The sequence below is a fragment of the Lampris incognitus genome, chromosome 4 (assembly GCF_029633865.1).
Source record: "Lampris incognitus isolate fLamInc1 chromosome 4, fLamInc1.hap2, whole genome shotgun sequence".
Lineage (NCBI taxonomy): Eukaryota > Metazoa > Chordata > Actinopteri > Lampriformes > Lampridae > Lampris > Lampris incognitus.
The window spans coordinates 10,685,427-10,702,474 of NC_079214.1; the positions used below are offsets into that span (position 1 = coordinate 10,685,427).

Consider the following 17,048-nt stretch of genomic DNA (forward strand, 5'->3'; position numbering starts at 1 on the left):
CCCTCCCCGGATTGGCAGAGGGGATGGAGCAGCGACTGGGACGGCTCAGACGAGTGGGGCAATTGGCCGGGTGCAATTTCGGGAGAAAGGGGAGGGAGGGTCCTTTAAAAAAAAGAAAGAAGTAGAAGATGGAACAAAGCTTAACTACGCTGCCAGGAAACCCTGAAAGGGAAATATTCCATATCAAATATTAAATTATCGCCGCTCTGGTGGCCAAGCGGAATAAACTGCCATTCTTGGAACCCACTCATCATGTGGCTGGGAGGTTCGTATCCCAAACTCACCGTAACCGGTCACAGCCAGAGCGTCCACGGGGTAACGCATTCAGTAGGCCAACCTTAACCCGAGGGATAGTGGGTGTAGATCGGTGTAGTGTTCGGGGACTCGTCGTTCTCCAGCGACCCCTCTGGCCCATCCGGGCGCCTGCAGCCAAGCAACCGAAAGCATTCTCCTTGCATCTCCTTCACGGCCTGAAGGTAATGCAGTCCATGCGAGGCTTCAGCGTGTAAAATAGCGAGAGCAGCCGACACGAGTTTGAAGGAAGCTGGTGTTACGATTATCTCCTTCCCTTGGAAACGTGAGCCAAGGGAGTTATTTGACAAGAGTTCTGGCCATATGCCGTTGGGTTAATCGGGTGGGATAAGGGGAAAAACTAGAAATACATTTATTTAAAAAATATATATATTTCTTTATATATATATATACTAGAAGAACCCCGCTACACTGTAGCGGTTTGGTTATCCACCCGTCTAAATCTCCCTCCTCTTCATCCTGTCAGCTAACCGCCTTCCCCCTGCCCCTAAACCCCCCCCCACTCCAACTCCCTCCCGCCAAATGCTAAGAATCATCTGAAATGCCAAGAAAGTGGTTTACCCCTCCCTCCCCCCAAATGCTCAGAATCATATGAAATGCCAAGTGGTTTTTAGCAATTTTTAGAAAATGCATATTTTGCATAATTATGCATAATTATTATAATTTTCTGCTATTTTTCTGGTCCTTTCTGGAACAATACCTACCACCTCCAAAAAAAATGAGGATCATAAGTGCATTTTTGCTAAAATGCATATTTTGCATAATGCCAAAACATTTCTAAGTCCCAGAACATTTTTTTTATGTAGGTGAAAAAATCAAAGATGCTCAGAATCATCTGAAATGCCGAGAAAAGTGGTTTTTTTTAGCCATTTTTAGAAAAATGCATATTTTGCATATTTATGCATAATTATGCATAAGTTAAATTTTCTGGGATTTTTCCCTTACTCTCTGAGACAATACCTACCACCTCCAAAAAGAATTAGGATCATAAGTGCTTTAGTTTTTGGTCCCGCTATCTACACTAACTAACACACACACTAACACCACACACACACATATTACGAAAATATATGAGTAGATATTATCAAAGCTCCGAAGCGGTCATATACATAAGCCTGGACTTTCCTTTCTGAGAACATTCTGGCACAGGGCAGACTTAATCTTGTGAAAGCTGTAAAATGTTGGCCCACTGCTAAGACCGTCATTGCAATGCTTGTGCTATCTACTATCGAATTGGGGGGGGGGGGGGGTGAAGTCTGCTGAGTCAGTCTGGGCCACTATCCTGCTCTGGCAAGATGACCAGTTAAGCAATGTACATAACACGCCAACCCCCATACCGTCTTACACATGGCTCGAGATGGGTTTTCACATATCCAGACCTGCAGCTGCACACGAGTTTGAACTGGTGTCAAGCACATCACAACACAACATGCAAATAAACACACAAGTGGGGGAAAAAAAGGCAAAATGACAGCTATGACATCTCATTTGTCCGGTTCCATGGCTTTAAGAGGTTTTAGCTCTAGCAGTGCAGCCCTGTCCCCACACCGCCCTGCTATTTCACACCGAGCTGGCTTCTGGATTGCACAGGAACTTGTTTTTGTCCTTTAAAACAAAAAACAGAGGGATTTTTTTTTGTTCTTTCTGAAATCACGGCTCTTCTTGTTTAATTTTAGTCAGCCATGGTGTTCCTCCAAAACTGATGAGAGAGAGATTTCACAACCGACTGTGTGATTCAGAAGTCAATGATTATTTGCCCAACGTAGAGCTTCCCGGCAGGGTCAGGCCGCTCTGTCTCGGCATATATAAAGCCTGCCGCCTCGGCAACTCACCGCACATTCAGCACGCTGAGGAGAACAACCGGCTGGCAAGATGTGGTGAGCTTCTCTTCTTTACTCTGTCTTTTCTCCGCCGTACAGTTCATTAGTTAGTATCCAAAGAACTTTAACAGAGTTTGGGGGGGGGGGGGGGCTCTGTTCTCGTTGATAATCCAATACCTTCAATACTATAAGGATAAAACATGCCGTGCCCATGAAAAGCCAAATGTCATTCGTTAAGTCTTTAAAAAGTGATTTTCTGCCCTCTGATACTTTTGTAGGAGGCAGGGTCACATTTTATAGAGGGTGGGTGTTTTGTTTTTAGCAGTGACGTTCTTTAGCTGATGGTTTTCAACTTGCTGTCTTGCGGTATGTTTATCATCCTACGTAGTGAACCTGTGTGGCTGAGAGAGAAGAGTTTAAGACTTGTGTCTGTGTGTCATCATTGGCCTCTGTTCTTCTCAGGTTTTCCCTCTCTGTGATCCTGTTGACAGCATGGACCTGCCTGGCAGACCCTGCAGACACGATGACACATTCCATGTCAGGTAACACACACACACACACACACACACACACACACACACTATAATAATAATAATAGTAAACCAATCTTATATAGCACTTTTCTAACACTCAAAGTCGCTTCACAATAAACGGGGTGAAACAAGACAACAGATAAACATAACAAACATACAGGGGCGGATGGGAAGGGGGGCTACAAGAAGGAGAAGTGGCAGCCACACGCGACGCCAGCAGTACTGCCCAACTTAAATAGATACGAAAGGGCAAGAAAAACAATAAACAACAGCACTGTAGATGTTGATTTTCTGTAGGGGTTTACTCCCGTAGCCTATTCCTCTCCCGAGGTATCCACTAGACAGTGGCACTATTTAACCCATAGCTGGGGGGCTGGTTCGTAGGCATCAGGGAATAGCCACACACCGGTGGGCCTGCGTACTGCACGTCAAGGGGCCAGACCTCCTCCAAGTCCCTTGTAGTTCAGCCAGGGTCCAAGGTGTACCCAGTCACCGTGTGTCACCGTGTGTCATCCTATACTTGTGGGGACCCCTCATTGACTACAATCATTCCCTAGCCCTTAGCCCTAACCTTAACCATCATAACCCACTTGGCCACCGTACCGCCCTTAGTGCTGTCGCCTCACAGCAAGAAGGTCCTGGGTTCGAAAACAGGGTTGTCCAACCTTGGGGGTCGTCCCGGGTCGTCCTTTGTGTGGCGTTTGCATGTTCTCCTCGTGTCTACATGGGTTTCCTCCGGGTGCTCCGGTTGCCTCCCACCATCAAAAAGAAATATGCATGTTAGGGTTAATAGTCCTGTCTGTGTTCCTGACTGAGAAAGGGAAAGGAGCTGGAGTTGGTCCCTGGGTGCTGCATGAAGGCGGTAGCCCACTGCTCCTAGCTACACAGATCACAGCTACGACGGGTTAATTTGCAGTAACTGAATTTAGGCATGTAGTTAAGGAAACCTAACTACATGCCTAACCTTAACCCTTACTCTGGCCTTAACTTAGTCCTAATTGTAACCTTAACCCTAAACCCAAGTCCCAATCCTAAAATAGACCCTTTTCCTCATGTGGACCCTTAAAATGTCCCCACAAGATAGGTGGTTTCAGGTTTTTTCTGTCGTAATGGGGACATTTGGTCCCCATTAGGATAGAAAAAACCTGGTACACACACACACACACACACAGGCCTCCATGCATTTACGGAGAAGTACAGTGTGGGGGCCTATAAATCACATTCCAGGGAAAATTTAAGTACCTACTTTTATAGAAGTTTATCATAAAATGCATTAGGACCAAAGGCATGAAACATCTGTGCCAACCTTCACAAATGGTTTGCATTTTTTGACACGCCTGAATGAAAACCACAAGAGAGGCTAGGAAACTTGACTAGCATCCAAAAAGCAACCCTTCATCCACGACACCTGCACCGGGGGCAGCGGGTCCCAAATTCTAAGAAGCAATTAAAGTAATAACTCTTCAATAATCTGCATGAAGATAGATTACCCCTACATCACGATGAGGGCTTTCCTTTGGGGTCTGAGAGCAAGACCATCATAACTGATTTGAGACACCTGGTCAGATCCAGAGATGCTGTAATGGGGGACGTGTCTAGTCTCCATGAGCTCCATGAAGAAGCATGGAGACAGAAAATGTACCCGTTTTCTTTTACATTCCGAATACTACTCATTAGCTGGGAGCAACTCCTTGCAAGATAAAATTTAATTGATTTGACTTCGATTTAATTTGATTCAGTGCCTCCAAGGAATTTTGCAAAACTATTCGTTCATATGCAGACAGGAGAAAGAGCAGGCACATTTTGAGATGAAGGAAAAGCTTTTTGATACCATCATCTGAAACGATAGCATCGCCGCTATTGATGAAACATTCATATATTCTAAACCTTCCCAGATTCAGGAATGAATCAAACCAAACTTCGTTGTCAGTCTGTATTTGATTATGCCAGCCGAAGTCGATTTAGCTGAGACGCGGCGGTTTAAAATGTGTTGCATTTGTTGGCGGAAAAAGATAACGGCGTGACGCAGGGAAGATCTGTGAGGATATGGGCTAAATTAAAATTTGCATTTCAGCTGGACTCAAAACACTGTTTGGTTCACTCACATTTGCAAGATGAGTCGATAATACCTTTATTTTTCATGCTCAGCTGAATCTTGCGTGCTGTGAGGAAGAACATCACTTCGGGCAGGTTTCATGATCCTCTTTGCCGGTCGCTAAAGACACATGGATCAAAGCGCGTGGAGCGGTGCAGGGCTCAGCCGTCGCTCCACGCTGAATAAACTGAATGTCGGTGTCCCTTTTGCAGAAAACCTCAGATCATGAGAGTGAGGCGAGCCGAACTCGATTGCTTCTGATTTTATTTTCACACGCCACTAATGACTCGATATATCAAGGAGATCCCTCATTTCATCAATTCAGTTCTTTTTTTCTTTTTCTTTTTTTTTTAGTGAAAGCAAGTTTGTTTTTAAAAAACAATAGATATTGTCAAGGACTTTAACAGAGATGCATTTCTTGAACTAGTGAGGCATTCTTGATTTCCAATGGCTATCTTGTTAGCCTGACAGACCAGAGTAACTCACGACAATATTTATGAGACCATGTCAGTAATTCCTTTGAATATTTGTTATTTTTATACAATGGAGTCCTCCGGCCTCTAATTAAGCTAGCTATAATTTTAGACAGTTCTGGAAATTTTAGACCTTTGGACAACAAAATCAGAAAGTGTTCGGAAAGTAAACCTGGTATTTGATTGAATATCACTGCAGTATTGTGTGTGTGTGTGTGTGTAGGGGGGGGGTATAATAGTTGTTATGAACATAACCTTCGCCTAAAACAAACTGTAGCATGTAAAGTCATTCCTACCTTCACTTTTCAGCCCACAGATCAGCATCGACCCGTTCCAGGCGTATGGTTGGGGGGACCTTGGCACCTCATGTGCCCTGGCAGGCCATGGTCTATCTGGGGGACAGTTTGTTGGATGGTGGCTTTGCCGGAGGTGCCCTCATCTGTGACCGTTGGATTTTGACGGCCGGCAGGAACCTGTTTGTCAATAAGAGCCGTCAGGCCATTCAGGGAAAAGCTCCAACCATTCCCAAGGTGTACCTGGACATCTCAAGCAAGGAACAAGCAACTGCCGCCAAAGAGCACGCAGTACAGAAGGTAACTGAGTAATGGGGAACAAAGAAAATCAAACGCACACCCTCCAGCCAGTCAGAGACCAGTATTTTGTGTTACCATGCTATAAATATAAGGTATAGACAGATATAGATATATAGGTATTTATAGGTATATATATATATATATATATATATATATATATATATATATATATAAAAAGAGAGAGAGAGAGAACACAAGGGCCATCTGAAATGAGAATTCAAAATCCAAACGTTCATCTCGTAAGTGTTTCCCATCATCTGTGCCCTCCAGGTGGTTCTGCACCCACATTTCCAGGCCCAGTCCGACTGGGACAACGACCTGGCTCTGATCCAGTTAAAAGATCCCGTGGTCCTAAGCAAGACATTGATTCCCATCCCCCTGCCATGCAGCAGCCGTTCCCATTTGACCGAGGTGGGAAGGTCAGGGGCCATCGCAGGCTGGGGCCTGGGGGCCTTGCTGACACCGGCATCGTCAATCAAACACCTCGTGCTTCCGTTTGCAAATCAGTCCGAATGCAAGGAGGAGTACGAGCATCAGAAGCACACTCCAGCGGTGGACGACCACATGTTCTGCACGGGGCCCACCGTCTACGAAGAGAACGTCTGCTTCGGCGATGCCGGGGGGGCTCTGGCCGTCAGAGACCCTATAGATGGCGACGTGTATGCTGTGGGGATCCTGTCTTACGACAAATGCTGCAGAACGTCGAAGTATGCAGTGTACATGAAGCTCACTGCTTACCTGCCGTGGATCCACCATGTCATCAGGGGGGACACAACGGAATCGGCTAAATTGCGTTCCACAGTGATGGCTGAGATGTACTCAAGGCAGCCTCAAACCCTCCCTGCCGTCTGAGTGATCTCATTTTGTAACTTTAATGTGTGCTGTCAGTGCTTAAAACGACACGAAAGGAGATGTTGTGGTTTATCGAAGTAATTTTGAAAAATGAAAATAAATTACTATTTGGAATAAAGTATTTGTCGTATCGGTGACTTTGAGGAGTTGTCATCTCTTTGGCCAGAAAATATTTAACAATTCATCACAAAGCTGCGGTGCCCACATTCTTATTTATTTATGTAGACTGAGATCCCCGTCAGGCAACTGTCATAACAGCAGCTATTCTCTCTGGGATCCACTTAAGAAAACGAACATTACAGAGAATATGATCAAGAAAACATACAAAAAGTACCAAAGACATAACTATATAAGTTAAATTACTCAATGACACAACCAAAATTACACAGCACACAGTACAACATACTCGACACGCTCCTTTTATTTTTCGTCTTCCTCATAGCACCCGACACTGGGCCGGATCCGCCCACAGTCTGGCAGATCCGCATAGGAATCACATCGGCCCATAGACCGCCCCCCGCCTCTGCGCCAATTCCGGCAGATCAATCACATCTGCTCCTAGACCGCCCCCCGCCTCTGGCCAGGGTGTGGCCTCCTATTGGCCCGTTGTGCAAAAAGACACTGGGTTGGATCCGTTTTGCAGTTCCGCGCCTGTTGCTGTGATACATCCGGCCCAGATCTGGTCCAGTTTCATTTTGCTGTCTGGGTGATTATTTGCATCAGTGTACTGTTGCAGTTATCGTCATCATCACTACACTAATAATGACAACGTAAAGTACAAATAATTGATGTTATATAACTAGCAGCCCTACGTGTACTCTATTGCTTCAGCAAAATCTTTTTCTTGTCCACGTACCGATGAAGGTGTCTCGTTGTGTCTGAAACTTAATTTCTTGTGTTGAAAAAAATGTATTTCCAAAACTTAGCCATCCAGTTTGAAGGCATTTGGTTCACTGGGAGAACCAGGAGAACATCAGAGGGTTACCACGTTCGAGACAACATTTTACCATGCGCTCTCCATGTGACAGAGCCAAGAAATGTGGACGGATCTAGAGTGAACGGAGAATGTCTTTTTTTTTTAAAGTTTAAAGGGTTTGGAGAAGATTTCTCCCCAGATCAGTAGTTCTCTGGTCTGGGCAGGTAAACCCCAATGATAATGTGCTACAAATGATGAGGTCCCCCTAACACAGGAGAACAAAGGCTGGTCTACAGGAAGTCATGAAGCTCTGACCAGCAAATATGTATGTGGGTCAGCCAGAACTAGTCCGGGCGGGGCAGTGAAGCTCGTAACCAGCCATGGTGTAGAAGTTCTTTAATCTGTTGAGCTCTGAGCTGTAGGCTTTTACTGGCAATGACAATTTTAGGTGGGCCAAATCCAGCCAGGTGGAGCGGCGGCCCATGCCTCAACTCATCACCATCAGCCCTGTTTGCGGGAAAACGGATTACTGCCGTCGTGCAGCGGAAACCAAAGGCTGAAGGAAAAGAAAAGCCAAATCGTTGAACTGAAAGCGGACCACTATGATCATTTCAGTCACGAGTATGAAAAACATTCAGATGGTTTTTAATGGTTGAGATTACATATTCTGTTGCTTTTTAACAATATGCATAAATATGAATTATTGTTTAATGATTCTTCCTGTATGTGTGATCAAACTGAATTATTGTCATCTCTTTTGGGTTCGCTCAGTTTGAAGTAATTCAGAGCTAACAATAACTAATTAGCACATGGCTTTGGGAAAAATGCATTTGTAGACCCTTTAAGATGAAAACTAATAGAAGTTAAAAAAATGAATAGTGCAATTAACAGTAATTAATATTAACAGTGACATAAAACAGCAATGCCGAGAGCCATTAACATTTCCAGTGAAAATGCTAGATAACTACAACCTGTTTTAAATATGAGCTGTAACCGAAGTAGGATTGGTTCAAATTACAAATTTAAATTTATTGAGCCCCGAGAATGTTTATGTGTACCAGGAATTTGTCTGAGCAGAATGCTTACCATAAAGACAAACGGCAAAAATTGTAAAGAAGAAAAACAAAAACTAACAAAATCTTACTATTCTATTACTTATTACTTACTAATTATATAAGGTGATATCTAAATATATATATAACCTTTTATACTTTTACCACCAGCACAGCACCAGAGGGTCAAAGCATCAGCTACTGGTTGATAGAGCAGTCACCCAAGACTCTTAAGACCAGACAGACCCACATGAGCACAGCCGTGACTGACTACAAGAAAGACTAACATTTAAAACCCCACATATGGTTACTGGAGTGCTTGGCACTATACAAAGCCAACAAGACACAATTAGTCCTCATCAAGAACTCAATGCGGCAGTGGAAAACAACACTAGAGGCCAACTCAAAGACAGTCACACAGGTAACCATCAAACGTGGCATATGCCAAGGTGATGCACTATCCCCACTGCTGTTCTGCATAGGCCTGAACCCCCTCAGTCAGATCATCACAAAGAGTGGATATGGATACAGGTTCAGGCATGGAGTTACCATCAATTAGTGCTGGGCAATATATTGATATTATATTGATATTGTGATATGAGACTAGGTATTGTCTTGGATTTTGGATATCGTAATATGATCAAAGAAGGCTGAATCAGTTCATCTGGATACAGCGTTTATTGACAGATACGTTTCATCACTCAACTAATGCCCCTTTTCCACTACATGGTACCGGCTCAACTCGACTTTTTCGTTTTCCATTACTGGAAAGTACCGGCATTTTGGTAACTGTTCCCACTTTTCTGGTACCACCTTTGTCAAGGTTCCAAAAAAAACTGTAGTGGGTACCAAAATCAATGCAGACCAGCTACTCTGAGGGGGTACTGTTACAGTAATGGAAAATGACACTCTGCGAGTCAAGTTGAGCTGGTACCATGTGGTGGTAAAGGGGGCATAAGTGACATCTTCAGTCTAGAGAGTCACTTAGTTGAGTTAAAAATGCTATGTAAAGTAGGCTATGACTTACAATGTAAAGGTTTTTTTTGGGGGGGGGATTTTTCCCTTTTTCTCCCCAATTGTCAATTGTACTTGGCCAATTACCTCACTCTCCCACTCCTCCGAGCCGTCCTGTTCTCTACTCCAGTGGTTCTCAACCTTTTTGGGGTCCTGGACCCCCTGCGTATTTTTGATCTACCCTGAGGACCCCTCCACCTGATCTTGGGGGAGGGGGGTTGCAATTTGATAGAAACAGTAGAAACTGCATTTTAAATTGCATTATAGCATTTATTCACTCTTTGGGGCAAAAATAAGAGCTTTCAGTTGTAACTTAGATATAGTTAACAAAACAGAATTCTTATGCAGTAACTTTCAGATATATGTAACAAAACAGAATATGTATTCAGTAACTTTCAGATATATGTAACAACAGAATTTTTATGCAGTAACTTTTAACAATGCAAACGGGAGCGAGATCTCTTATTGAAATACAATAAATTACACTTGTGAAACAGATGTAATTAGAGAAAAAAGTCCTGTTACCCTTTATAGTTTAGGTAGATAAAGGTGTCAGTCACATTTGAGTAAAATAATCCTATTTCTATAAATGTCATAGGATCTTTTTTTTAAAGATATTTTATTTTCACGGACCCCTTGCAATTACACCACGGACCACTAGGGGTCCGCGGACCCCCGGTTGAGAAACACTGCTCTACTCCACCCCCTCTGCCGATCCGGAGAGGGCTGCGTACTACCACATGCCCCCTCTGATACATGTGGAGTCGCCAGCCGCTTCTTTTTACCTGACAGTGAGGCATTTCGCCAGGGGGACGTAGCGCGTGGGAGGATCACGCTATTCCCCCCAGTTGCCCCTCTTCCCTGAACAGGCACCTCGACCGACCAGAGGAGGCGCTAGTGCAGCGGCCAGGACGCATCCGGCTCCCCACCCACAGACACGGCTAATTGTGTCTGTAGGGACGCCTGACCAAGCCGGAGGTAACACGGGGATTCGAACCGGCGATCCCCGTGTTGGGAGGCGACAGAATAAACCGCCACGCCACCCAGATGCCACTATATAAAGTCTTGATTGTTACAGTTTTCATTATTATCAGACATATAATGCATATCCTGAGTGGCATGTCCGTGGCTTGCGGTCTGTGGTACGAAATCGAACTGGCTGCTGATAAATATTTTATGAGATAAACCAAACTTACTGCTGACAGCACAAGAACGTCGGCCTGGGCTTCGAGGAGTGCATCACCATTTCACTGACATTAGAGTAATTCAACATTATTTTCAGCCGAAACACAAATGCTGCTCTTGAAGGCGGCCACACATCCTTTTTTAGCAGGCTGGCAGCAGGGTGCAGTATGTGCTCCTCTCTGGCACCTAAATTATTAATATTCCTGTCAAAGGCCGTTACTCTCTACCGGTCTCAGTGTGCACTCTCCAGCCCCATCACTCCTGCAGGGGACTGAGGCAGATCAAACTGCTTATGGATCTTCATTATAGCGAAGAGTGCAATGGTCCGAGGGACCGCGTAGGGATTATTACGACGCGAGACGTTTATCAAATCAAAAAAAAATAATCATGCACGTTATGGTTAATACTCCTGCCTGTGCCCCTGAGCAAGGCAGTGGAAAGAAGAACTGGAGCTGGTCCCCGGGCGCTGCAGCTGCCCGCTGCTCCTATACAATAGGAGGGGTTAAATGCGGAGAACAAACGCGTTATGACAATACAATTCGTGGTTAGAATACAAGGCCCAAATGAGGTGGCTTCGTTAAAAGTGAAAGTATTGTTTTGTGCTTGACAGCGATTCAGATAAATGGTTAAAACCCTGCGGAGGATCTAAGTGACACAAACACACGTATGCTGTTTCGCGAGCCGGACCGCTGCTACAAGATGCGGAGCGCTGTGGGTTCAGCTGCCATCCAGTGTGCTCCACCCTCGGGTGGTGCTGAGAAACCGAGGCTCCCTCGCTCATGTTTACACACTACCGGCACACACACACACACACCAGGCTTTTCAGCCGGCGACAATACCACAGATACCACGAGTAGTGTCACCCGAGGCCTGTCGTCACCATCGACCCGCTGTTCCACCGCTCATCGGCACGGGGTTCGTGTGCTTAGTAGCCATAGATGGGCTTTATTTGCCTTAGATACGCCGTCTCGGAAACAAGTCACGTTTCCTCCCAGTATCAAACGTGCGTGGCCGTATCGAGAGACGGACAACACGCGGAGGCTGAACGAACGGCCTTCGGCGTCTGTTTGGACAGCGCGGCCTCCAGTCTCAGGATGGTCGATAAACGTGGGAATACTGGAACAACTGGGCCGAGAGGGAAAGGGGCAGATCTTCCGGGCGCTGGTTTTGTGTTGATGAGACAGCAGCTCGTGTGGATTTAACAGCAAACACGTGTGTTGCCCGACGACGTGACGTAGCGCTGTTTTGTTAAGCCAGCCACTGTTTTAAAATGCACACGCTCGCCAACGCTCCCAGCAGCTTTGTCCCCGCCTCAGTTTACCGGGGTCGGTGGCGGAAGTTCAAAAGGTTCTCAAACTCACGTCCCCCCCCCCCCCCCGTCCTTGTTGCTGCACTAGCGCCTCCTCTGCTCGGTTGGGGCGCCTGTTCGGGGCGGGGTGGGACGGGTGAATAGGGTGACCCTCTCGTGCTGTACGTCCCCCTGGTGAAACTCCTCACTGTCAGGTGAAAAGAAGCGGCTGGTGACGCCACATGTATGGGAGGAGACATGTGGTAGTCTGCAGCCCTCCCCGGATTGGCAGAGGGGGGGGTGGAGCAGCGACCGGGATGGCTCGGAAGAGTGGGGTAATTGGCCGGATACAATTGGGGAGAAAAGGGGGGAATTTTTTTTATATTTTTTCTCCTCGGGGTGAATATTGGTCACAGCGGATCTCCAGCCATCCGATCATGTGGTGTATATCACCAACTATATACCATCCATCCTTTATCCAAACCGCTTATCCTGCTCTCAGGGTCGCGGGGATGCTGGAGCCTATCCCAGCAGTCACTGGGTGGCAGGCGGGGAGACACCCTGGACAGGCCACCGGGCCATTACAGGGCATATGGCATATATATATATATATATATATATACTTAGCACAAAAAGTAAGGAAATGTGTGTTTGGTAGATGATTTCTTTGTTGTAACAATGCTTCTTGGCACTAAATCTTACACCGTTGGAAAGCCTGTTTATTTCCCTTTTAAATGGCGCCACATTTGTAAGGAACCTGCATTTGTGGGATGAGCAGCAGAGCTGAGTATGGGGGTTGAGCCCATGACAAATTTGCCAAATCTTCTCCGCCAATGCCAAACAGCTTATTTTGCTGTTGCTATTGACTCTTGTTTTGAGCTTCTAGTACCCCAGGAGCTGACAATCAGGTGCCTGATAGAAGATTTATTGCCAAGAAGGATTGTTACAACAAAGACATAACCTACCAAACACACATTTCCTTACTTTTTGTGCTAAGTTTATATATATATATATATATATATATATATATATATATATATATATATATATATATATATATATATATATATATATATAGTGTTGGTAGGGTTACTTTTAAAATGTATTCCGCTACAGATTACAGAATACATGTCAATTTATGTATGTATTCCGTTAGATTACTCAATGTGAGTAACGTATTCTAAATACTTTGGATTACTTTAATATTTTCTTACATTTTGTGTAACAGTATATGTAGCATTCACACAATGCTACTTACTTGAGCAGACTATTCTGTTTCTTCTATTGTATCAACTGGCTGAATGCATTTGAGTCACCTTAAATATATATTAACAAAGGCTAGAAGAGTATGTAAACACAAAACAGCTATGATTTTTTTATCTGGTAAAAAAGAAAGAAAGAAGAGAACTTTTCCATGTCCTTTTCTTTATCTCCGTAGCTGTTAGAATGAAAATCCTTAGACAAAGATGAAAATACAGCATACGGTTTTACTGAATGTACTGTTGAACTAACATTTAGGTCTCACGTTCACTGCATTTTGTGTCACAATCCTCTTAAAATAAGAACGGCGCCAAAGGGAAAAAAAATTAAGTAATCCATTAATTTCAAGAATGTAACTGTATTCTGAATACCATAAATTTAAATTGTAACTGCATTTGAATACAGTTACTCATATTTTGTATTCTAAATACGTAACGCCGTTGCATGTATTCCATTACTCCCCAACACTGTGTATGTATGTATATATATATATATATATATAAAATCCAGTGAGTCAAGTAAACTCTTTATGAGACAGTACAAGCCTGTTTCATGCCATAAGCAATATATATATATATATATATATATACCTCTCTGCTTTAGTTTGTGTTGCCTCAGTTGCCCCAATGCCCACCTCCTCTTGTTAGCAGCGACACAAAGCAGAGTCCAGTGTGGTTGTTTCAGCTTAACCTTGGGCAATAGTAGAAGGCTTTGTATCAAAGCTGAGGATGTTACACAAGCCTGTCACTTCACCATCCCTTACCTTCCTGTTTCTAGTTCTAACCTCAACAAAATACTACAAAAGCATCCCATTTCCCATCAGTTACACAACCAGGGGGCCAGCCGTGCTACACCACAATGAAAAGAAAAGAAAAGAAAAGAAAACCGTGAAAACGTTCCAAGTCCATTTTGTTCTCGATTAAAAGAGAACAGAAAGTTATCTCTTGAGTCAGTGCTACCACTGATCAGAGTCTCATTGTCGTGGAGTTTGTTTTTCTTTACATTTTTATTTTGCGGTAATTAAAAAAAATGTATTGTTGCAGCTTGAAGGCCTCCCTGAAAAGCCCTGAGAGACGGATGCGTCACGATCCATTAATCGATGATGTAAGCAAGGCTAGCCGTGTCCATCTGAATGAATCTGTCTCCAGGTGCTTTTTCCCCCACTTGGTTCTTACACACACACACACACACACACACACACACACACACACACACACACACACACACTCACAGAGCTTGTCACAGAAAAATCCATTTCATTCTGTTCAAATGATCAGACTCTGATCATTTATTCTGAGAATTTATTCTCTTCTCTGACCCTGGATGTCATGAATACCTGAGAAGCACACGATACTGTTCCCGGTATGATAAACACACTATACTGTTCTCAGTATGTTAAACACACTATACTGTTCCCGGTATGATAAACACATTATAATGTTCTCAGTATGATAAACACACTATACTGTTCTCAGTATGATAAACACACTATACTGTTCCCGGTATGATAAACACACTATACTGTTCTCAGTATGTTAAACACACTATACTGTTCCCGGTATGATAAACACACTATACTGTTCTCGGTATGATAAACACACTATACTGTTCCCGGTATGATAAACACACTATACTGTTCCCGGTATGATAAACACACTATACTGTTCCCGGTATGATAAACACACTATACTGTTCCCGGTATGATAAACACACTATACTGTTCTCGGTATGTTAAACACACTATACTGTTCCCAGTATGATAAACACACTATACTGTTCCCGGTATGATAAACACACTATACTGTTCCCGGTATGATAAACACACTATACTGTTCCCGGTATGATAAACACACTATACTGTTCTCGGTATGTTAAACACACTATACTGTTCCCAGTATGATAAACACACTATACTGTTCCCGGTATGATAAACACACTATACTGTTCTCAGTATGATAAACACACTATACTGTTCCCGGTATGATAAACACACTATACTGTTCTCGGTATGATAAACACACTATACTGTTCTCGGTATGATAAACACACTATACTGTTCCCGGTATGATAAACACACTATACTGTTCTCGGTATGATAAACACACTATACTGTTCCCGGTATGATAAACACACTATACCGATCCCGGTATGATAAACACACTATACTGTTCCCGGTATGATAAACACACTATACTGTTCCCGGTATGATAAACACACTATACTGTTCTCAGTATGTTAAACACACTATACTGTTCCCGGTATGATAAACACACTATACTGTTCTCAGTATGATAAACACACTATACTGTTCTCGGTATGATAAACACACTATACTGTTCCCGGTATGATAAACACACTATACTGTTCCCGGTATGATAAACACACTATACTGTTCCCGGTATGATAAACACACTATACTGTTCTCGGTATGATAAACACACTATACTGTTCTCAGTATGATAAACACACTATACTGTTCCCGGTATGATAAACACACTATACTGTTCTCGGTATGATAAACACACTATACTGTTCTCAGTATGATAAACGCACTATACTGTTCTCAGTATGATAAACGCACTATACTGTTCTCAATACTGTTCTCAGTATGTTAAACACACTATACTGTTCTCAGTATGTTAAACACACTATACTGTTCCCGGTATGATAAACGCACTATACTGTTCTCAGTATGCTAAACACAACATACGGTGCTCAGTATGATAAATGCACTATATTGTTCTCAATACTGTTCTCAGTATGATAAACACACTATACGGTACTCAGTATGATAAACACACTATACTGTTCTCAGTATGATAAACACACTATACTGTTCCCGGTATGATAAACACACTATACTGTTCTCAGTATGTTAAACACACTATACTGTTCCCGGTATGATAAACACACTATACTGTTCTCAGTATGATAAACACACTATACTGTTCTCAGTATGATAAACACACTATACTGTTCCCGGTATGATAAACACACTATACTGTTCTCAGTATGTTAAACACACTATACTGTTCTCAGTATGATAAACACACTATACTGTTCTCAGTATGTTAAACACACTATACTGTTCTCAGTATGATAAACACACTATACTGTTCTCAGTATGATAAACACACTATACTGTTCCTGGTATGATAAACACACTATACTGTTCTCAGTATGATAAACACACTATACTGTTCTCAGTATGATAAACACACTATACTGTTCCCGGTATGATAAACACACTATACTGTTCTCGGTATGATAAACACACTATACTGTTCCCGGTATGATAAACACACTATACTTTTCCCGGTATGATAAACACACTATACTGTTCCCGGTATGATAAACACACTATACTGTTCCCGGTATGATAAACACACTATACTGTTCTCAGTATGTTAAACACACTATACTGTTCTCAGTATGTAAAACACACTATACTGTTCCCGGTTTGATAAACACACTATACTGTTCTCAGTATGTTAAACACACTATACTGTTCCTGGTATGATAAACACACTATACTGTTCTCAGTATGATAAACACACTATACTGTTCTCGGTATGATGTACACACTATACTGTTCCCGGTATGATAAACACACTATACTGTTCCCGGTATGATAAACGCACTATATACTGTTCCC

At 43.2% G+C, this 17,048-nt stretch overlaps 1 protein-coding gene across 1 annotated transcript; it reads left to right on the plus strand.

Moving 5' to 3' along the window:
* Positions 1-2,114: 2,114 nt before the first annotated feature.
* hp (haptoglobin) lies at positions 2,115-6,815 on the plus strand. The gene is made up of 4 exons (XM_056278820.1): positions 2,115-2,189; positions 2,595-2,674; positions 5,543-5,826; positions 6,097-6,815. Exons 1-4 carry the CDS (start codon positions 2,185-2,187, stop codon positions 6,676-6,678), a joined length of 951 nt encoding a protein of 316 aa, XP_056134795.1. The 5' UTR covers positions 2,115-2,184; the 3' UTR covers positions 6,679-6,815.
* The last annotated feature ends 10,233 nt before the right edge of the window (positions 6,816-17,048 follow it).